At 38.6% G+C, this 23,491-nt stretch overlaps 1 protein-coding gene across 12 annotated transcripts in view; it reads left to right on the forward strand.

The window, feature by feature from the left end:
• LOC108232870 (receptor-type tyrosine-protein phosphatase F) overlaps positions 1-23,491 on the forward strand; it is a 176,292-nt gene that overhangs the window by 75,584 nt on the left and 77,217 nt on the right. For all 12 annotated transcript variants that reach the window (XM_037972987.1, XM_017410920.3, XM_017410924.3 and 9 more), the window contains exons 3-5: positions 1,492-1,637; positions 1,987-2,128; positions 21,505-21,693. In XM_037972987.1, the coding sequence (XP_037828915.1) occupies positions 1,492-1,637; positions 1,987-2,128; positions 21,505-21,693 (477 nt within the window). The remainder of the gene's footprint in view (positions 1-1,491; positions 1,638-1,986; positions 2,129-21,504; positions 21,694-23,491) is intronic.

Raw genomic sequence — 23,491 nt, forward strand, 5'->3', positions numbered from 1 at the left:
AAACAAACAATTGAGACGTGTCACCCACCGCCTTAGAGGGCTCCACGAGCACTCCGACCAAAAAGTCACAGGCAGGATGACGCCTTACCGTACACCAACGTGTACCTCCTTATCCCTGCAATAAGTACCGAAGAAACGGACTTATGGAGCAAATCAACCTGTGAAGCACGCCAGGTCGACCGCGAGAAGAACAAAGAGGCCGAACGTAGCCTCACACGTGCTATTTATAGACGCACGCCCAGGTGAGCTACGTGTCACGTGCGTGACTTTGTTTACATTAATTCTCGACCTGCGCGGAGCGCGATGAGACATATCCACTTTGTTTACTGCCACTGGCAGTCAGGAAGGAATGAAACAGAACTGCAGGTGTTACACACTACGCTGACCCCTCTCTATGACCAGTTGCATCTGAATGTTTGCAGTCATACTGTATGACATAAACGTTTTATGTATCATTGCACACTTTAGTCCCTGTAAGCTTGCAGTGTCTTATTTTACATTCTTCTACTGCTTAAAAAAACATCTCGTGCAAAGACGCCCTGCACCATCTCTTCTTCTCCAAGTGAATACTGAGTGATGGCATGGTCTCTGAATGCCGTGTTATTCTGACCAGATATTGACCCCGCATCCCATACTTTTCCCTGCAATGTTAGTTTATCAGAAAACAGATAAAAAAAGAGAAGAATGGTGAAAGCTGATGCTGGATTTCCCCAATGTGTTCTCAGTGAGGGAAAGTCTGGCGGCTCTTCTGTGTACAGAGCATAATGATTTACCCCTTTGTGCATGTCTCCATGGGGCAGTCTGCTTGTCTGCGGTTTAGGTGATCCCCACCTTCATTTTTAATGACTCTACAGATGAAACATGAGCTGACGGAGCTGGTAATAAGGACATTGTCTCGTGCTGCTGAGGCCAGGATTATGCATGTCTGCACGGAGGCTATAGCGGGGAGCTAAGGTGTGCTCATTGTAGCATCATGTCAGGTTTGACAGGCTGTCAGTGAGATACACACTTCATTGTCCTGTGCACAATGATGCTAGGTGTGGTGCCCAGTCAAACCCTCAAGGCAAAAGAATGAAAACACAGTTGGAGGTTCTCTCCATGGTAGTGCACAATGTTGTTGTAAACACACATCATCAGTGAAGTTTGAAAGATACACAGACTCCAAGCACAGTAGTTGTCTTGTTTGGATTGTGGGAGATGCCAACCAGTCCAGATGCTTCATCTTGAAGAAAAAAGGTTTGAAATTCAACATGATACAGTGACAGACAGACACAAAGACTGATTTTTTTTCCCATGACTGAGCTGCAGGTGTTCATAGCAACAATGCCTTTGTGAGGAGAAAGTGATACCTAAAGTTTACAATGTTTAAAATGCTTGTGTGGAAAAGTCACTAACATCACCTTCACCTGTCCCTCTCTCCTTTTCTGTCTACTTTGTTCCATTCCATTTACTCCTTTCCCTCCCGCTACCCCTTCACGCCATCTTTCCCAGGCTTGCCAAGTTTCATCAAAACCCCTGAGGACCATACAGGCATCTCTGGGGGAGTTGCATCGTTTGTATGCCAGGCCGCTGGAGAGCCCAAGCCTAGAATCACCTGGATGAAGAAAGGCAAGAAAGTCAGCTCCCAGCGCTATGAGGTTGGTGCTAAGCCATGACTTCTACATCAAAAAACACACATATATTCTCATAATACAAGTGAACACAAATACAACAAAAATAAGTATGAAACACGCCTTTTATGTTGCTTTTTCAACCACTCTTTAGAACATAGATCCATGTGAGAACAGTTGTCCACATCAGACAGTAACATTAACTCCCAGCTAGTTCCAAGTTTAAAATGCAAAAATTAATTTTGGGCAGAAACTGTTATTGTCAAGTTGAGATGGATTTTATTTGTATCTTGCAATAAAGTAATGTTTTTGGAAAAGGAAACGAGGCCACTAAAAATAACTTTTTTGGCCTTTTGCTTTGCTGCGGCTGTCACAGGTGATTGAATTTGATGATGGCTCGGGCTCTGTACTGCGGATCCAGCCTCTGCGCACCCAGAGAGACGAAGCCATTTATGAGTGCACAGCCACTAACAGTGCTGGCGAGATCAACACCAGTGTCAAGCTTACAGTGCTGGAAGGTAAGATAAGCCCCCCTTTTTTTGCTTGGCTTCTCTCTTTCCCTTTGCTTTCAGTTTCACTTTTTTTCCTAAACTCTTCCCCTTCACCCTGCTGCTAGTCGTACTTGAAGCTTTCATCCCAATATGTCCAAAACAAATATCAGTATTTGCCTTCATAATTCATACATAAACATTTGCTAAATCCATGGATTCCTGGTATTGGCAGTGTCACGGAGGAGCAGATACATCCTAATGCAAGGTGAAAAAAGAAAATGCAAGGAATGTGTTTTAAATAAGATAACACAGAGCTCAACCTTTCAGCTAATAGATAACATGAAATATTTAACAAATACCGTTTTTTAATATATCTCCTTTCCCCCTCCATTTTTTCAACCTTCTGCCATGATGAAGCAAAGCTACAGCCAATATATAAAACAAATATGGTTTGTGTCGACTGAAATTCTGAAACATTTAATTTAAATTCCCTGCCTGTCATCTGAACTTTAGAAGAAATGCTCATTTACAAATTGATCATTGTCCAATTGTGAGAGCAGCCTTTTTCCTTCAGTTGATTGTAATTTTGTCATGTGGATGCTACACAAGAATTAATTTTATTAGAATATTTAAAGCAAAGATTTCCAGAGTTCGCCAGAGGGAGGATTATAGCTGTCCATTGCCATTACACTGGCATTAAAACAGATCTTCTCTCTCTCAAACATCCTTTCCATCCTCTTTTTAATTCCATCTTACTTACACCCACCAATCCCTTCTTCCTCCTTTCGTCCACTCTGATTTGGTATCTCGGCTTGCATAATCTTCTCAAAGGGACGTTTTTCAGTACAAATAAAGATTTTTTTTTTAAATTTTATTTACCCCTTTCACTTTCACAGCATCATGAAGAATATTGTTGGCCACAGAGACAAACAGCGGTTAACATGACCCGAAGCTCTTGTGAATGCGATGAAATTAATCATAGTTTTAGCGTTTGGGCCAAATGGGACACTCGGCTTGGATTCCCTTAGTTAGTGAAAATGTGGACTGATAACATTAATAGTGAACAGCGAGCAAATATTCTCATCATCAGAGTGCTTTGTCTCAAGTTCTGTTTTTTCATCACGTACTAACATACTAAACGAACACCTCATATGTCTTTTATCTATAAAACATGACCTGTGCATACAATGCTGTATTCTTACAGCTTTCTTCTGCTTGTCACACTTGCTTTTTAGATCATCAAACTAATGTTAATATCAGACTAAGACAACCTGAGTAAATACAAAAATTCAGTTCTTAAATGATGATTTCATTTATTAATGGTAAAAAGCTACCCAAACCAACCTGGCTTTAGTGGAAAAAGTAATTACCAGTGTGTGGCTAGTGAAATTGAACTCAGCTTTCCAAAAATGTTATTAATCACAGCTAATTCATGATTTAACAAGGGTGGCAATTACTTTTTCACATTGGGCCAGGTTGGCTTATTGATAGCTGCTCTCGGTTGTCTTTGCTTAATATTAATATTTCCTTGCTGATCTGACACATTTAACTGTAAAAAAAAAAAAGAAAGAGCAAAAACAAGAAGTCTGTAAAGCTTAAGGTTTCTTTTTCACAGCATTGTCTTCAGCGCATGCATGGGATTGTTTCCAGACAATTAGTGTGTGCAACACTGATTGTATTTTTGTTAATCTTTAAAAAGTTCCTTTATGCACCGAACTAAAGGCTGTATTCAACTTTATTTCTGTGCTGACATTGTAAACTGAGAAAAGGGGTTCATAGAGTTGCTGCTGAATATCATCACCTGAGTCCCTTTCAGCTCTTTGTTTTGGTTGCACAGACCAAAACAATGTAGGCCCATAAAACCTGCAGACAGCTGTTCTCAGCTTACAAACTCAGGCATGTTTCTTCTACGTTACCTGCCCAAAGCGAAATGGCAGCCAGCCAAAGTAAACTGGTGAAGTTGATGTCTTTGTCAAAGCTTTGGAAAGGTGCATCAAGAAAAACATTATATCAAAATCTAGACTCCAATAGGACATTTCTAAGTTGTTTCTGTTTGCTGAGACAATTCAGTGTCAACCAGAGGAAGTAAACTTATGAAATGTTGCTGGGTAAAGCATCTGGCTGTGATGTTGTTATGGAGAGTTTAAATGAAGCTTTCAGGCATATTATCTGAACTAGTGACATCATTTGCGAGGTCTCAAATCACAACAATACCAAAAACCTTGAGCTTTTGTTGATGCTGTTACTGGAGACGTAATCTATCTGCTCTGTTCTGACCCTAAGAGGCAGACCACCCTTCAAAACATGCTCAAACCTGCCCCTGTTCTCAGCAGCAAAACCCCTCAGAGACCCAGACATAAACTTTAAGTTTTTACCAAGATTATATTCATCAGATAGACAGTTTACAACTCATTTTAACATTGCCTACTTAGCTCATTTATGTTTACATCAGATTAGTAAAGGAGGAACAATGTAAAATTTGGTTCTGTCTGTCCGCATTATTCTTTGTTTGCTTAACACAAACACAGGCTGGGGAGAAGCAGAACCTAACATCATGTTCAATCAGAATAACTCTCCGAATGTGCTCATTGAAAACCCAGAGGATGAGTTGGGTTTATGTCCACACGTGCACTGTAAACATGCACACACACAGACACACATTTATGCCTACAGTATTCACTGTTAACAAACACACTCAATCCTAACATGCAAACCCTTACAATATCAGATATGCTCTATTTTTAGACCATTGTGTTTTAGCTCCGTGATACATCAAGTTCATATCAGCAGAATTACTCTGGGAAAGACTGGGGCAGCACCAAACTGATGGAGACTAATGATCCTCCTCTTTAATGGACCTGTGATAGCCTGAAGGTTTGTGAAGCCTGTTTCACATGTGAAGGTCTATTTTTACTTCAGCAGGCCAAATGACAAAAATCCGGAGAAAGTGACCAATGATTCCTTCCGAGTTCCTGTATTTGAACTTCACTGTGGTGTCCACGAGCAAGGCAGGAAACCAAGACAGGCTCCTCAGACAGGTGCATGAAGAAAAGGGAGAGCTGAGCATTGCTGAAAATAACGTCATGTCTCAGTCAGCCTGCACAGAATACAGGATGACAAAAAATGACTTTATAAGCAAAAATGTCATTTTTTTTTATTTGACAAGAAAAAAAATGGGAATGCAAGCACATGTGATTTTGCATACACATGAAGTTTTCCTAACATGCAGCGAACCCCCCATCCCCCCACCCCCTCACCCATCCAGAGATGCAATGAGACTGGTAAAGTCATTACAGCTCTAAGTCAATTTGGATTATAGGTTTTAGTGGAGCAAAGGAAGGTCGAGCATTAATTATGATTATTTCATATACTGGCTCTTTATTTCATTCTGCCAATCCTGCAAAATATGGATTATAACAGTCATACCAGCACAGATTTAAACACACTTTCAGACTTTTCTTTTTTTAAAGTTGTGCTTTATGAAGAAAAGTACAAGGCATTAGTTTGTCAGGATCACTTGCTTGTTATTTTTGCTTAATTATTGGGTTCACATTTATTTTGTCACAAATGCCAACTTCCTGTATAGTACAAATAGATGTTTAGAAATCTGAAATGTCTGAAATATTGTTTTTTGCCATTTTTTATTTTATTTAGTTTATTTAATATCATTTTTAGGATACCAAGATTTCTTTCATTTCCAGCGAAAGAAAGAAAGTTAATCCCGCTGTTTGTAATTTTCCGAGTTGGTGTTTAAAGTCACAACCTGTGAAATAATATACGAGATGAACCCTCACTTGTCACTCTGTCTATCTGAAATTTTAAAAAAAAAATTTAATGTTCTAGTTACCTGACAAGAGCCCCGTTTTCACACCAGTCAAGTTGAGCTTTAGCAATTTAGCAAGCACGAGTCTTGAGTCACTCTGTAATTCTGTCACGCTGTAACGGCCTCACTCTTTGTTCGTCGCATTTCTCACGCCCCCTCTGGAGAGGTCACACCACTGAGACAGCCGTTCTTCATTCCTCACGGACTGAATACAGAGAAGGCTCGAGGTTTTCTTTTTTTCTTTTTTTTTATTATCACTGCATTGTCATAAGTCATCTATTAAAGGTTCCTAGCTGCAACTCGTCTATAATTCATCATGTTTTAAACAGTTGCCTCACATGCAAAGTGACTTATCACATGTGAAAGTGTGTGTCAGAAAGCGAGGCAGAGAGAGTCAGTCAGCTGTGTGTCCGTCTGACCTGCATGGATTAATAATGACGAGATGTAGCTGAGACCACACAGGGAGCTGTGATGGGGAAATACTGTTGCAGTCTTTCCCTCACTCTCTTTTATTTCTGTGTCTGCCCTCTTGTCTCTGTGATGTTCCACTGTTTTTTCTGTTCTATCTCTATCTCTGTTCTGACTGTGGTGGATGGCATGGCGGTGGTAGGCTAGTGTAGAGCGATGACCAGAGGGGAACAATGACTCATTACCTGGGTAACGATGCCAATGTTCTGACCTTGAGCGCCCCCCCACCCCCCTTTTGAATTGAACTGCCTCAGTAAATGTCCAGGTAAATGGTGCTTGTCTCTGTGATGTATGAAGTAAACCACCACTGTGCAGAAAAGACATCTCAGCTCACAACATCAGTCTTCAATGCAGTGTGCTGCCATTACTCCGTGTCATGGCGATATTTCACATTTTCAACTGTGTTAACATTTAATGAGCATGTAAAATGTAAAATGCAATGGCTCAGATCAAGAAATGACTTGGTTGGTGTCAAAACTGTGTCATGGCAGTAATGCTAATGATAAAACTGATGTGGCTCGCCTATGAAGTGGATAGACTTTTTGCTATTTGTATTTGATGCGTTCGCTTGAAAACCACTAAGAAATTTGGAGCAGACTGCCTTGAGCTACGGCCTTAAAAGTATACGGTTTTAATTGGCTTCTATCAGCAACTAGGGAATTGCAAAATTGACAAGTCCTGGGAAAAGGCCTACAGCTGTGAAGACTAGCTTAGAAATAATAAGTTATGTTTTCTAAATGAGCACAAACTTGCAGGATTCTTGGTGAAGTGATTCAACAAAAACATCTAATTGGAGCTCGCATATCTGTGAGAAGAAAAAGAAAACTCAATACAAACACAAATGTTGCTTTTAAAAAGGGATAGCCTTTTATGGTTTGAAATGAAAGAATTTCTCACTTTTTACTTTACATATTTTCTGTATCTCCAAACTAAAAGAGCAAGTAAGTGTTGAAAGCCAGAAATATTAACTACAACAAATGTGCCTGTAGTGGTTTGCATTTATCAAATATCCCTTAAAATCTTTAAGTGAAAATATTCACCTCTTTCTGCTTCAGTTAGCTCGCTGCACGTTTCTCTGGGAATTGCAGAATTCCTCCACCATTAAAAGCTAAAGCAAGCAAAAAATGTCAAACTGGTAGCTGCTGAGTTCCCTGTGACTTGAAGTTTCCTTGAATATGAGCTGAAATGCAGGTATACTGTGTGGCTTTTCAGGCTTTTTATTACTTGTGCCGAAGAACATTCTCTTGTCCTTTGGGAGACAGCAGACCTGTCTCTAGATAGCAGGGATCTTATCTAATGGTACCAGATCAAAAGGGCCATCATTACCAGAATTCTCCACTGTCAGAGCGTGAATTAGAAAGTGTCTCTCTCGTACTCTTCTGGTGAACATGCCTGGCAACTTATTTTTGAACATATATATCTAGAGAAAAGTGTAATTTTTGGAAAGGTCATGTAGGAGATATTCAAAGCTTTAACAAGTGATAAAAAGTGCATAATGCTCTGCTCTGTAAAAAAAATTACAAAATACCAAACTTTAGAGTAGAATTAATAGAACTGTATGCCTCTAATTTAAAGATGGGAAAGGAGGGCAGTGGTGAAAGGATGGCAGTTTTTCCACCCAGCACTTTCCTTAGTCAGCCCACGTTTTGCTACACGATGATGTCAATCCTCGCTACGTCACAATGGAGGCTGTGGACACTGTGGTAAAAATGCTTATAAGGAGGAAGGATGAGATAAAAGAAGTTGTCAATCCATGTACTTTTTAGAGATTTCTAGTTGGAGACTTGTCCCACACATTTTCCACAGCTCCTTCACTTTTCAGCAAAACATTTCCAACTCAGTTTTATATCAGGAACTGCAACACTTCTATGTTTTAAAGATGTGAACAATTGTTCCTATTACATGTTTTCTGGTGAGACTAGTCTCCAACTTCAGTGTGTTTGTTGTGTTGAATGGTTCTGTGTTTGGTAGCAGTAAGCAAATTACGGCCTTGGCAGTAAGAAAAGACCTTTATTTGCTTGCTGCGCGTTAAAGTCCCTGGTGCAGAGGCAGAAAATGACTGTGACACAATGCCAGAAATGAATATCTCCGGACCCAGGCAAGTCTGGACAACAAACCTGACTGGATAAACAGCATAGAAATCTCAGTGCGCCTCTTCCAAGGAAAGATAAATACATGCAGAAGCTTTATAGGAATGATTTAATACCGAACGCTGCTCCTCTGACAACTTAATCCCGTCTTTTCCCCGGTTCTATTCAAATCAGCCACAATGACCAAAATAAGGTTTACTGTTTAACTGCTTTACCCAACATTACTTTTTCTCCGGGTGTAATTCTATTTTTGAATACTGTTAGTGTTTCTTGCCTTTTTTATATATACTTGTTTCTTTGTAGTCCCGAAGAAGGCGAATACTCAGTTAATTTTGAACAGTCCATGCAATTTATGAAGAAGTATGGCAAATATTGAGTTATATTTTGGGACAGCTACCTGTCAGAACAGGCTAACATAATACAGCAGCACAAACTTGAGTGTGCTTACAAACTTCCTCTCACACAAACACATCTACAGGTGTAACCCCCGCACTGTATTTTTGAGCTCCATTGTGACAGTCTGTGTCACAGATTTAATTTCCCCCACCATCTGCTGGCTGCAGGCCCAGTGTTGTAGATCATATCCAGGCTGACAGATACAAACTGCATCTGTCTGTGCATGCTTCTCCCAAGGACTCTCACAATATGGTGAGGTGGAATCGCTCTCCTGGCCACACAATCTGCATCCTTACGTCCTTTCTTCCAAGGACTTGGACATTTTAAGTAGGACAGGTGGATTTTTAGAGTTGTTGGAAGCTTGTCTAACCTGATTTTTGCCTAAGAAATTAGGAGGTTTTTGATTTTGATTTTTAGCAATCCATCACTGCTACACATTTCCTTGTTTTTTTAGGCTCACGCAGCAAGCCACATGCTCATTCTCTGTTTTAACTAATGAACATGATGAGTTAGTATCAATTTTAGTCTAAAATATTCGTACTGTTTACATTTGGCACATGTGAACGGATGTGTCTGGTAAGCCAGACTACATTTTCTTTTATACTATGTAAGATATCTGGAGTCAGTTTTACTTTCAGGCTATGTTTTATTATCTGTACTTGTCCATCAGTAGCACCATGCTTTTGGCAAGCTGTAACTGAAATGTCTGGTATGTCTGCGCCGTCAGTACTGATCATGTCTGTTGCCTAAGGGGATGGAGAGGGAGGAAAGAGGAAGGGGAGAACATAACAAGACTGGTTGATGGAATTGAGAAGTGGTTTAGTTAATAACTAACTGTGTGTTGCTTTAACAAGTATGTAATATAATAACAAAGCCAATAAATAAATAGTAACTGAATTAAATACTTACTTTTTAGCATTTCACATCAATTAAGTGTGCAGAAAAGCTTTTTTGTTCCTGGCTGATGTGATGTCATGCCTCCTGAAACCAGAAAAGCATCTTGTCTCTGTTTTAAACGTGCACAGATTGTCATGACATATCACGCTTCTCATCTGGACATTGTCTCTGGACTTCATGAGATACTGGAGATGTGACAAAACGTACATCTGTTCATATCTGTGCATCGTCTGGACCAGATGGATATCAGTGAATCGACATCTCCTGTTCAGTATCTGACACAAACAGGTGCAACAGGCTTTTATCGTTCATTTACACATTTGACAGAAGGCTTGTTTGTGAGATCACAACAGATGTGGTGTTTTTTTTTCTTCCATAGAAAGTTTTTATGAGAACTGTCTTGTTATCTGAGCACAGAATGTTTTTTTTAATCCCACTGTCTTCCATCTTACTGTAGACCAGCTGAAAGAAAAAGTGACAAATCAAAATGTAAAGATAGATCAGATCTGTCAGAAATGTAAGCAACTGTCACTCACAAATGTGCTCCTGAATCAGATTTTTGAAGGAGCAAATGCAAGTCAGTGTGGATCGATTACTCTGAAACTGAAGACAGCTACATCTAATCGTTTTATTTATTGCTTTTGTTTAGGTTAAACATGTATAATACATGATAAAAAATACTTCTCAGGCAAGCGTGCTGGAATTTTGCATTCATTTTTTATTCATCACATTTATCACTGTTACTTTTTATAACATCTCCAAACACAAATGGTTGGAAAAAAAAATGGTCACTATGGTCTGAGATGACTCCATAATGAAATCACAGAGGCCTCAGAGTAAAATGACTTTTTATACAAAATGCTTCTATTTCCATTCATGTTTGCTCATTTTATTGGTTGGTTTAGTCAGAGAGATTTCATTCAAATACTTTGATGTTGGTATCAGTGAAAGCTGCCCATGTTTGTCTTTATCAACGCTCAGATACCGGAGAAAAAATAATCCTTTCACAATATTAAAACAAATCTAAATTGAAAACCTTGCATATAAATTTACCTGTGGTCTATTTTAGTTTCACTTGTACAACTTTCTTTAAAATAAAAAAGAAAGAAATTCATCTGTTCCCTAAACAATGTTAAGAAAATTAATAAATCTGAAAAAGCTGTTTTATTATATTATTTTGTGCAAATCTGATGCAGGTACAAGAAATTAAACCTAAAAGAGAGACCTGAAAGAATTGCAGAATCTATCTGACTTTAAATGAGACTTTAAAAAAAATTACTAAATAAAAAAAAAGTAAAAAATTCAACCAAATTTGTACTTAGTGTTCCTTTTGTACAATGTCTTTAAAAAAATACCCCGGGACTTTTGTGCCGCTAGTAAAGCACAAAGTCCACCTCATATCTTTGTTGGCCAACAGCTCCCTAGGCCTGACGGGCCATGGATGGATAGGCCTCGCTGCATGTCGGGAGGGCTCTAATACCTACACTCAGTGAGCTGGTTAATGGGAGTCCTTTCACCCTGACCCCTTTTCCTCACGCGTTTACACACCAAGACCTCTTGGCTTATCCACCAATCCACACAAGCCAGAGGAGACTGCCTTGTCTCACAATCTGCCCAACCCCCTTTATTAGGCCTCTCATTTTTCTCATGTTAAAGAGATAGGAGCTAATTTTTCTTTAAGTTGCTGAGCAGTGTTTTTTAAAAAAAATGTTCCATAATAAGTTTGAAAATTCATCTTAATTTGGAATTTAATCTTTTTTTTTCAGAAGAATCTTACAAATTACATCCTTAAATCATAATCATTACTGCTGTTCAAATGTTCCAGTTTCAAGGTTGTTCCTATCGTTACATGCAAGTGTATTTTATCAGTGCCTGAGCTAAATGAAGAAGGGAACAATTCCTTAGCCTCATCTCTGTGGCTGTGTTACAGACAGTCACGTTAGGTAAAGTGAAATAAAATGTTATAGTTGACTGTAACAATGCTCGTTAGTGTAAGTGTAATAAAATATTTGCTTCTATGAGGCCTTTGTCTCGCTGCCTGTTCAGCACACTTTAATATGTAGAAGAGTGGAATTTTAACTGCTGTCACACCTCAAATGTTACTGTGACTGTTTTGTCTGTTTTGTCTCAAGGTTGTCATTAGGAACTCAGATGTCTGCCATCTGGAAAAGGCTACAGATTCTGGTTATGTTTATATGAAGTATTGGAAGTTAATGAAGAAAACTTTTGGAAACATGATATTAAATGAGTTCTCAGGATGTCAAGAAGTAAAAAGATTTTTGTTTATGCCAGGTCAAACATCCATGAAAAAGCTACCAGCCTTCAAATAACTTGTGCCAAATGGTCACATTTACCTTTCCTCTTTGCCACTGATATCTGTTGATAAAATTACTGCATGTCACTCCTTCTGCTGTGAGCAGTTAATAGGTCATGCCACAATGTGATATATTTGAACACCGATCACTTCTGCAAACCTCCACATAATCAAAGTTGGGGCTGTCGACATTGACTAGCAGACTGTGTATTATTCATTATCTCTGACTGAGAGAATAAGAAAAGCCTGTCACAGGAGCACAGTCAGCAAGGATTTAATTAACAGAACCTGCCACATTGGACTACCTACACTGCCTTTCTCAGAACTCATAAAAGCCATCCCTATCTGCTGTAATTACACTAAACATGTCACAATAAACCTCTGCCCATCATTAATTTGAGTTGTGGAGAGGATCAATTAATTCATTTATTTGCAAACCACTCCTCTGGTTTTTTTTTTTTTGAGACAGTTTCATCAACCGTCACGCTTTCCAATTTTTGTTGGTGCTGTCCTTGTTCTTTTTCCCAGGACACCTGGAGGAATAGCCTGTCTTATTAGCCACATCGCATTACCACAGAAATTTACCACAAGCCCTGAGGTTTTTTCATCTTAGAGGCAGTTACATTAAAATGAATAGTAAACCACAAACCGTATACTCTGTAATACCATAATCTCAAGGGTCTTCAATCAGTCTCCTGTTAACAGGAGCACAAGGCTAGAAGCAGAGCTGTAATACCAAAATGAAAGCCTACAGCTAAGCTACTCGTACAGCGTAGGTAATGGAGGATGTGATTCTGTGCAGCAGCACTTGTCCCACAAGGTGACTCAGTCAGCATAACCATGTGAATCCAGAGGACCACCCCTGGGTTGCAGTAATAGGTTAGAGGCCAGGGTGATGTACTAACCGGCGCACCACAGCATAAATAACAGGCACGGGGCATCTGGCAGGGTTGTAGATCATACTGACGACAGAGGAAGTATGATATCAGATGTGAGAAAGAAGGAGAAGAAGAGATAAATAGAAAAGTGGAGAGAGGAATGATAAAACAAGAAGAAGGGATGGAAGGAGAGGAAAGAAGTGTGTGTGTGTGTGTGGGGGGGGGGGATTTAGATGACTGTTATTGATTATCTGCCTGTGGGTGAGGAAGGAAGGCCAAATGTTCTGCTCAGCTAGACAAAAAAAGTATATTATTTCAAAGGTCATGGCATGCATTACAGCCTTTTTACTCATAGTACAGTCAGATAAACAGCAGAGTGACCGTGCTGTGACACCCCCACAAGTGTGTTGGTTTGTAATAACAACAGCATTAGCAGGGTTTTTGTTATGGCTACACCTTTTTGTGATGGTCCGTTGCGTGCAGGTGTGTCTGTGCATGCAGCTCATATTACCTGAGGACTATTTGTTTGATACACAACTATCTCCATGGCAACTAGCATAACACCCGCTCAAAAAAGATAGCGTGCCAGACAAAGCAGATTTTCCAAGGTGTTCGGTTCATATTTAAATGTACGTTGTGTAGTTGTGTTATGTTGCGAACAGGCTGTTGTTTAATCACCCACCACGTCAACATTCAAACCGTGGAAAATGATTACCTTGGTTATGATTTGCATCTTGTCTTTATGTTCTTTTCCATGGAGCTTTTCAGAATTTTTCATGCCATTACAACAGCATTACATCAATGGCTTCCTTGTTGAGGTCTTTGATGTTGGGGTGAGCCATGCCATCCCCGCTGAGGAGACCTCTGCAGTGGGATCTCCACCAACTAGCACGCCTCTGAAGAGTAGAAGAGATCTCCGCTCACATGCCCTTTACGGCAAACATGTGAGAAAACTCTGATGTTTTCCAAGTCTAAAGTACAGAGGCAGTTACATAAATACCAGTCAGGTCAGTCTATCTTTTTTGATAGGGCCTGTTAGGTCATGTTTTTCGCCGCTTTTCAGAATAAACACAAAATAGCACTGCCATATCTATCAAACACTTGCATTGAAAAAGTTGACAGAACCCAAGGACCTGTGTTTTGATAATTTAACAGGAAGTGTTTTTTGCAGCTTTTGATCTAATTACAGCAGGCTGTAATGTCATCACTACCTTTGCAGTTGTCCAAGTGAACTCGCTGACACGCTGTCGGCAAGTCAACCTTTCACGCGGCTTTTTCAGTTGATCTCATGTTAGCTTTGGCTTTCTGTTTGCACCTCCTGCAGCTGCTGACACCTCTCACACACTTCCGTGTCTCAGGCAGATGCAAATGTCTGTCTCGACAATGTTCTGGCTCAGAAACAGCTGCAGGCCATGTGCTTTGTTTCTGCAGACTGCTCTTTTTTCTTTTCACTGCCAACTTGACTCAAAACCAATGGAGACGGGCAACATTTAATGCTCTATATTTAGTTCCCCATCAAAGGTTGGACTTCTAAAAAAGAGAACAATTAAAAATTCATCAGTTAAACAAATTGGAAGGACCAAAGTAGTTTTAGTTCTTAAGCAGAACAAATGTAGTAAGATGGATCAATTTTTTAAACATGTAGCTATTACTTAAGAGCCAAATGGCCTTAATATTTTGTAAGAACTGTTTTTAATAGACAGTGCAGTAATGTATGTGTAAAAGTAGCTGAATTTAGAGCAGTAATATCTCATGATTCCAGGGTTGTTTTGCTGCTTTGACTTCATTAGGTGCATGCTACAGAGCATAGGGGTGTTTATGATTTCTCTGTTAAGAATGATACCAGTCAGTATAAACTGAAGCTTAACATTAACGTTAAATGAAATTAACAGTTAATACATATTGACTGAACTCATTGTCAAATTGTAGCAGTATTTTCTCATGAATATTCCAGGCCATATGCTCCCCCTCCATGTTTCACGACTCTAATTTTCTTCCCAACATCCTCAGTTAAAGCATTAATGGCAGCACATGACATTCACCTTCTTCTTCCACTTAAGACTATAAGGAGGAAGGAGATATGGAAATGAGGCAGGCACGTCTTGTATCATCTGCCTCTGTGTCAGGGCTCCCCTGTTAGAAGGGAAGTGGGGTGTCTGGAGTGTTTGCCCTCATTGAGATGAGTGTGTTTGGGTTGCGGGGAAAGCGTTGGCTGACGTTAGTGTGGATTGAGCTCCAGCAGCCTCCCAGTGGGACAGGAGGTACAGGGATGGGTCTCTTTCAGCAGGGCTCTGATTAGACCCATCGCCCTAGCTGCCACACTCCACTCACACTGGTAATTGTAGCTGGCAGGAGGTTGGCATGAACCCCTCCCCCACCCCCTCCTCTTCTCCTCCTTCTCCTCTCTCTTTTACTTGTTTTACTCTCTTCTCTTATCTAGATCTTACTCTACCTGCTTGAGTCTGTCGCAGAGACATACCTCCTTGACAATCATTTTGGATCACTGGATAGAATTTCTTAATTTAACCTCTTAAGATAGAATTAGGGCGTTACTTTTTTCAGTAATGGATGTTCCAAATGTTTTCCAGTAAGATTCATGTGTAAACTACACCATCTTTTCCATAATAATTGAGTATTGCAACAACAAAACCCCGCTAAGCCCTTTCTGCCCTTTCTTTTACTGCTATAACCAGTGAAAACTCTGAGTTCATCTGCTAAGCTGCTCGGAGTGCAGAATTACTCTTTGCGTGACAAACGTCTTCTGAGAGAACAATGGTCCTATTTGTTTTCCACATCATGGAAGAACCAGTTTGTGTGCCTGGCTTATGTTTTACTGGCTCAGCCACTAGCCTCACTCATTTGCAAATCCAGGGTGTTTTACTTTTGGTTAAAAGTACACTGGCTTTTTTCATCAGAGGACATGTAAAACATTATATTGGATTGATGGCTAAACAAATGTTTGTGTACTATGATTGCAAATTTTGTAGTCTACATACAACCTTAAAACGCACTATAAAGACAGTGAAATAGAAAACATCAGTCTTTCTGAGGACAGCATCAGTATTTTTCTCCAATTTTTACCCGTCCATATTTTTTTTTCCCTTTTTTAAAGTGAAGAACAAAGAAAGGATAATAAATTGGCAGACAAGCCAAGCCACAGGAATTTACAAAAAAAAAGTAGAAATAGACAGACAAGGCCATACAAATCATCCCTATCAACTTGACATAATTTTTGATGTGTGTAACAAAAGAGGCCACAATTATTCTTCTAACTAAAATCCAAGGACATAGGGACTGTGGATGTTAGCTGCATGCGTCTACAGTCTTGAGAAATATTCATTTTTTGTTTGTGAAGTTTTACTTCGAATAAAATGCATGACAAATATTTTAGAGAATATATGTTGAAAATAAGAAGCTTTTTATTCAAGAAAAATAACCAACCTGTCTTTCTATTTATTTATTTTTAGATTTTTGCAGCTTTATTGCTGAACTGCAAAGACTTCTGAGGCATAGCAATAAAAATACTTAAGACCTTTATGTTAAAGCCTTTCGTGCTTTTGGATTAAAAAGGTTACCAAAATGTTTTTGTTTTTTTCATTCTTCTTAGTTTATATTTCTGTAAAAATAGTTTATTTTGCCCCTCTCCTAACAAACAGAACAAGTACACACTATGGAAGCAACTCTGAAGCTCAGCCGTCTTGGTATAAATATAACACTCTGTCCATGCAGCCTGGCTAGTCCAAAGTTTAACAATTTCCCACGGATCAATTAACACACCACAGTTACTTTAAACTAATCAGACATGCTGTGAAAATGTGTTTTTTTTAAATAGTTTACCTGAAATGCAGACATTAAGCAGAAGTCAAGGGCAGATTAAAGTGTAAGCTTTGCAGCAGCATTTAAATTATTCCCTGTTTGTGGCTCCTGATATGACAGAGCCGCTGACTCGTGTAATAACCCCTTTGGGGTCTCTCACCCAGTTTTAACATTGGTTTGCATTTTTCACAGCCCACAAACATTTCCCAGTAATGTTAATCATACATTTTATAGGCAGCAATACAAGAAGCTAACATACGCTAATATTTTTGTTTCTTCAGTAAAAAGACTAATTCCATCAAAAAAAAAAAAAAAATACACTACAGAATGATAAGCTTTTCCTCCCAGTAGGGGGAAGTCTTTATTTCAGTGGAGGGCTCTTTGTTAGAAACTTAAATGTTGCTGTAGGTATATGTGGGGGGTGGATAGATAAAAACCCCACTTCAAAGGAACTTTGACAGACTTCTCATTCCTAAGAGGGTAACTCACTTGGTGTAAATGACACTACAGTGTCTTGTCTCATTAAATTGATTAGTTTCCACTGTGTTAAGAGGACTACACAATTTTCTGTCTGAGACTGAGTGATTTTGAATTCCACTCGGGCTCCATTCAATCAGTACAATACACAAACATGGTGTATGCAATATAGATATATTTTAAATATTTCTTATCTCCACTCTAAATTAGTTATCTATAAAACAAGAAGATGGAATTTGTATTATTTTCATTTCAATAGTTAGTCTTCAAAATCCATCTACAGGGAACTCCAGAGATTGAGTGTAGAGTTGCTGAATCACTTCACAATCTAGGTGTCCAGAGCACAACTGCAACCAGCTCGTGAATGCATCCATGAAAAAACTGGGTCCGGCCTCAAAGGGATATCCTCTGAGGTGATACATTATAAAAAATATTCAAAGCATTTTCTAAGTAGGTGAGAGTGGAGTTCATTCCCCTCTAGGTTTAGCATAATTCAGTGGTTTTCCCACTTTTTATTCTCCTAAGTAGAACAGCTCAGGGATCTGTTATCATCTTTTACCACATAGCTGTGCATTTGAAGATTTTTCTTTTAAACAAACCCCTAATTTTGAAAGTGCATCTTCAACGTTATGCAAGTTATATTTCTAACTGGCAGTTTTCTACTTCCTCTTGTATTGTATCATCCTCTTTGTCTTCATCCCTCTCCACCTTTGTTCTTTTCTTTTTCTACAAAGGTAAGAGAGAGCAAGCCACAGAGGAACACAGCGTGAAACAATACCATTACCACTATTCATTTAATAGCAAACCATACAGTCATGTAGTCCATATTATAGACGTGTTCTCTTTTTTGTAAAGGTATCAGTTGGGATGTCTGAAAATTAATTCTGTATTGGTAGAAAGGAAGCAAGCCTCACTACAAAGAACTCTTATATTCAACTGGGTCTGAATATGAGATGATCTGGGCTTTAGGCCAAACACAAGGGTGAGAAGAGGAACAATTGCTCTGATAAGGATAAGAACAAAACACCCGTGCTCCTTTCATACTCGGGTTATATAAGTTTACATATGGTTTTTTGACTCAGACAAGCCAAGAGCATTGTTAGAATTGTGGTCCGTTACTGAATACAATTTAAAGGGTTAGAATTCAGTCAAAACAGGTAATTTGTTTAAAATGTAACCCTATTAACATGACACTAACATCTTGTTTGTTATTTTTAGACAAAAACTAATCGTGAACAAAATTAGCCGTCAAGATAATTGCTAAAGATAATTATCTACAACTTTAGAAAGCCGAAGTCAGAGAGCACAATTTGGTCTTAAGTAGAAAATCTAAGGAATTTATGGTAAACCTACAGGAAATGTCAGGCGAGAACACAACTGGAGCAAGACTGAACAAAGAATCACAAACTTGTTGGAACCTGGGAGCGCTCTGTTGGCTCCTAGCTCCAAAACGTGCTTGTTACAGGGGCCTCTAACTCCCAGGCTAGCTGCTTGAAGAGCTGGAAGCATCTGATAGTTCCAGGACTCCAGATCTTTGATTTATTGGTTCTCTGCTCTCCTATTGTTGAAGGCCATTGAAAGTGAATATAATTACCATTTTGATATGTTCACAGTGTAGAGTATGTTCACCATTCTTTTTGTTTGATGGACTGCCAAACTTTTGGCTTTTTTGTTTTTACCCCAATTTTTCTCATATCTACTTCATGTCTTCCTCCATTCCCTATAAAGTAGCCAAGCATGTGATTGTCCTTCTGAAACACAGGAAATACCAAACAGTACACAGTTACATAAGTAAAATAAAGGATTAAATCAAAAATTAAGTTAATTAACACATTGTTTCAGCCCACTTCTGAGGAGTGCAGATAGATTTTAGGGCTTTCTGACCTCATTTGTTGGAATAAAAAAAAATCTGTTAAACAAAAGGAAAAAACTAGTTAATAGATAGTTCTTTTAATGAGATTTTGATCATTCCATATAATTATTGGATAAACTATTTTCTGTGCTGCTCATTGTCGACAATCAAAACACAAGGTGCTTTTTTCTCTTGATTAGTTCCTTGAAAATCTAAAGAGATTGTTAATATTTTTTATCTGTAGTCTCTTAATTTTGATATTTATATTTTTTTCCATTCAGAGTTTCTATTGTCCACTACTTCCATTGTGGTAGTCAGAAATTAGTATTTAATGTATTATATTCAATTCAGTTTATTCATATAGTGCCAATTCACAACAAAAGTCAGGGCTCTGTACAAAAACATTCACATGCGTTATAAAAAAAAAAGAATTAGTAAAAGTTTCACTATCTAAGGAAGCCAGCAGATTACGTTGAATCTTCACTATGTAATAATTTTCCATCCTGAGCAGTATGCTGGCAACAGTGGAAAGAAAAAACTCCCTTTTAACAGGAAAAAACCTCCAGCAGCACCGGGATCACGATGGTCGGCCATCTGCTTTGACCAGCTGGGGTTTGAGAGGACAGGAAAGAGACACAAACAGCAAAGAATGGCTGGTCCAGGTGTAGTTTCTATAGAAAGAAATATAAAGAAAAACACAAGTTAACGATAGAAATAAACACAAATACGAACATGGAGAGTAGAGCAATATGAAAACAACCTGATTGTGTTTTTTTCTTACTTGAAGGTCATCAATGTAACGTATTGCTTTTTTCTTTGTGATACATTAACACCAGTCCAGGGTTCATCTTGCCTTTTGCCCATTGTGCACTGGAATGATTTCCAAGCCCATGGTGCCTTGTAAATGATAAGTGGGCACAGATAAATGATAGATGAATGAACAGAAGAAACAGCTTTGCTGCTCAGATATCCATGACATTATCCTCAACTTATTATATAAATATTTTTATCCCTTCAGAGCACCAATCAATTACGGTACCTGTTGTTAGATAACCTGTAGCTATGTATATTTTGTGTTAATCAAAGGCAGAAGTCATAATCATTATCTGGTAATTCTTCTTGATACTGTGCTCTTAATGAAACCTCTACATGTGAAAAGACAGATGACAGAGATTAATGGTTCAAGAGCAAGCTCGTATTCAGACCTCTCAAGTACCATCATGTTTCTGATGTAATACTGTTGTTAAGATTTTTTAAGTGGCATTGTGGGCTGTTTTTATACTTTTACAGCAAAATGAGGCCACCTTTTTTGTTTTGACAAATTCATCATTGAAGTATAATTTATGGAGCATCATTTTTTTTTTTTTCCCATCAACTCACGTTTTCCAAAATAAAAATACATCGAGTCAAATAGTTTAATTCAGATGCGAGGAGAGAAAACAAACAAGTAGACATCAGTAAAAGAATTTCTAGTTTGCTTGCTTTTATCAGGCTGAGTCAGTAAACCAGTAAATTGTGAGTGGAGACTTTTTATTTCATTTGGAAGGCACAAACAATTAAACAAGAGAACAGAAACACGCATAGATCCCAGAATGTAATGTGTGTATATTTGGGTTGATGTTTGTTGATATATATGCATATTTGGGATGTCTTCTTTCTTCTGTTTGAAAGCATCTCTGGTTTTTATTTGTTTTTTAATACTTGTCATTTAGATTTTGATTAAGTAAAAAAAAAAAAAAAAATCCATTTGGTCACCCCATTACTATATAATAGATATATTTTTTTACAAAGTGTCTTGTGTTTGTAAAAATTTGAGATGTAGTTTTAATTGTAGAATTTAAAATTCTGATATAGGAATCATAAGTTTCTGTTTTTATGGATATTCTGTTACATTCATTATGAAGACTTGGATTATTCAAATTGGTTTATTTAGCTTTCTAAGCCTAAGGCAGCTCATCTATGCACGAGTACCCAGAGGCAGATTGCAATCGCCCCTCCTCTGTCTAAACCTGAGACTGCCTTTGCTGGGTAATAAGCCTGCAATGATAATCAGCTACTAACAGGATTGTTTTTTTCTATCAAATCTAGATCAGCCCCAGATCTGTTATTCCCCTGTAGTTTCTTTTACCCTCACACTAATTTTTGCTGCGTCTGAGTGTATTCTCAGATTACTGTTTGGCCTGTAGCAGCTGTAATGTATTTGCTCTTCTTTCATCTTCGTTTCTGACCTTGCTAACGGAGCATCTCTGATAAACTCCTCTTACAGCATTTGAAAGACTACTCTGTCAAAATCTGTTTGTAAACATGGCTTTCCTTTTCATTTTATTTATTTTTTTTAAATTCTCTTTATTTGTGTGTGACTTTACTAATGCCTGTCCCTATATATCTTCAGAGGACCAGATCCCACATGGCTTCCCCACCATTGATATGGGGCCCCAACTGAAAGTGGTTGAAAAGACCAGGACAGCCACGATGCTGTGTGCTGCCAGCGGAAACCCAGACCCAGAGATCTCGTGGTACAAGGACATGCTTCCTGTGGACATCAGCAGCAGCAACAGCCGCATCAAACAGCTTCGCTCAGGTACAGCTTCATAAGATCTCAGTTGATTTTTGTGAGTTAGATTTTTATTTTGCACATGGCACACCGATAACACAAATACAACAAAGAAGTACAAGATGTCACTGCATACCTGCAGACACCATGTTAGATATGAAGATAATGTAGAAAAACAAAAGGCCTTTGTTGTCTTGTATGATTCTAAGACTTGTCTTTCATCACAAAGAATATGAAAGTTCTCCTTGGCTTGTCATTGCTACCTTGATTAGTTTGCTAAGAACTTACAGAAGTTTATTCCCTACATCAGCATAGCAGCCACTTCCAAAGTTATTGAAATCAGAATGACACCCTCTGTGCCTTTTGCAGGCTTTGACAGTGAGGCATGAACTTTTCAGACCTTTTGAAGTACAGAACGAGAATGTTTCAACTTATTAAATAATCCCTAATCCCCTCCTAAACATGCAGCTGGGTCACAATGAGGCCAGCAGATGATGTATTATCCAGGATTCAACCGTACCCTAATGAGGTACTCTTTGTTCACCGTAGCAGTCCCAGTGATATATAAACAGTGCCTCCTTGACCTGGATCTGATGAGAAACGTGCAAAGTGGATAGATTGGTGGGTTTTGGAACAGATTCGGTCTTTTACTTTCTGCTAAGCCTACTCTGACTTTGTGCGGTAGTGAAGCCCCACTACATGAGATAGCTTTTACTTTGGGAGGTTTCCGTATTGGAGGAGCGGCTTATGAAGTGTCAGACCCGGCTGCAAGTCTGAGAATCCAAAGGTTAAAGATAAGAGATACTCAAGAAGAAGCCTAGTGATAGAGCTGCTCGGTGTAAGGTGACTGTCCGTGTTTTCACCATCTTGAAATATTACCTAGTACAAGCACAGCCCCAAATAGAAACAAATTTCTACAAACTAACTCAACGCCCTAATTGTTTCTTGATTTTTTTTGTTGCAAGGATAAAATTGTGCAAAAAAAAAAATTCTTTTTACTTCCAGCGACAAACTTTTAATTAGTTTTCTTTCCCACATACATTGAGAGTGCCTGAAAATGTGCTGATATGTAATGCCCCCAGACTAACATTTCTTTTTATCCACCACCGTTTTCCTGACATCTGCTGCTGTATCAGGATTTACTTTACTAAATATGATGTGAAATGGGGCCAGTTTTGCAATGGGAAGGGGGGAGCTAAAGCACATTAATTTGAAGCCGGGGTTGAACAGAAATGGCAACCTAAGTTCTTCTCATTGTAACACACTTGCTTAGTTTTCTTATGAGCACACAGGCACATTTACTCTCTGTTAAGATGATCCAAATCACCCACTGTGTGGAGATACTAACTTCTGTTCAGTTTACTATGTCTGACATTAATATTGCTTCTCCATCACTCTTTTTACTGTGTATTATTCTCATTAATTGGCCCTGTCCTTTTTTACTAACTGCTGTCTGCAAAAAAAAAAAGAGTGGGGGCCATCCTAAATTAGAAAGCTTAATTAAAATATTTTTACAACATATTAAAGCTGCTGTGAAGCAAGAGTAAATGTGCTTGGGGTTGGTGTCTACAAAAACAGAATGAGGAATATTACATTTCAAAGCTGACAGAAGGGAACCTTCTCAAAGGCGTGTGTTGTTTTAAATAATTAGAGACAACCTGCTCTGGCCAATATCCATAATTGCTTCAAGCTGTAACATTGATTAAGTGCACTGAACTTTGGCACATTGCGTTTAAGTGGCCTCTACTCTGTATCACTTTTTTTTTTTCACTTTTCTTTTCTATGGCTTGTCAAAAGACATGTTTTTCTCCCACTGCTATAAGTG

Source organism: Kryptolebias marmoratus, linkage group LG20, assembly GCF_001649575.2.
Source record: "Kryptolebias marmoratus isolate JLee-2015 linkage group LG20, ASM164957v2, whole genome shotgun sequence".
Classification (NCBI taxonomy): domain Eukaryota; kingdom Metazoa; phylum Chordata; class Actinopteri; order Cyprinodontiformes; family Rivulidae; genus Kryptolebias; species Kryptolebias marmoratus.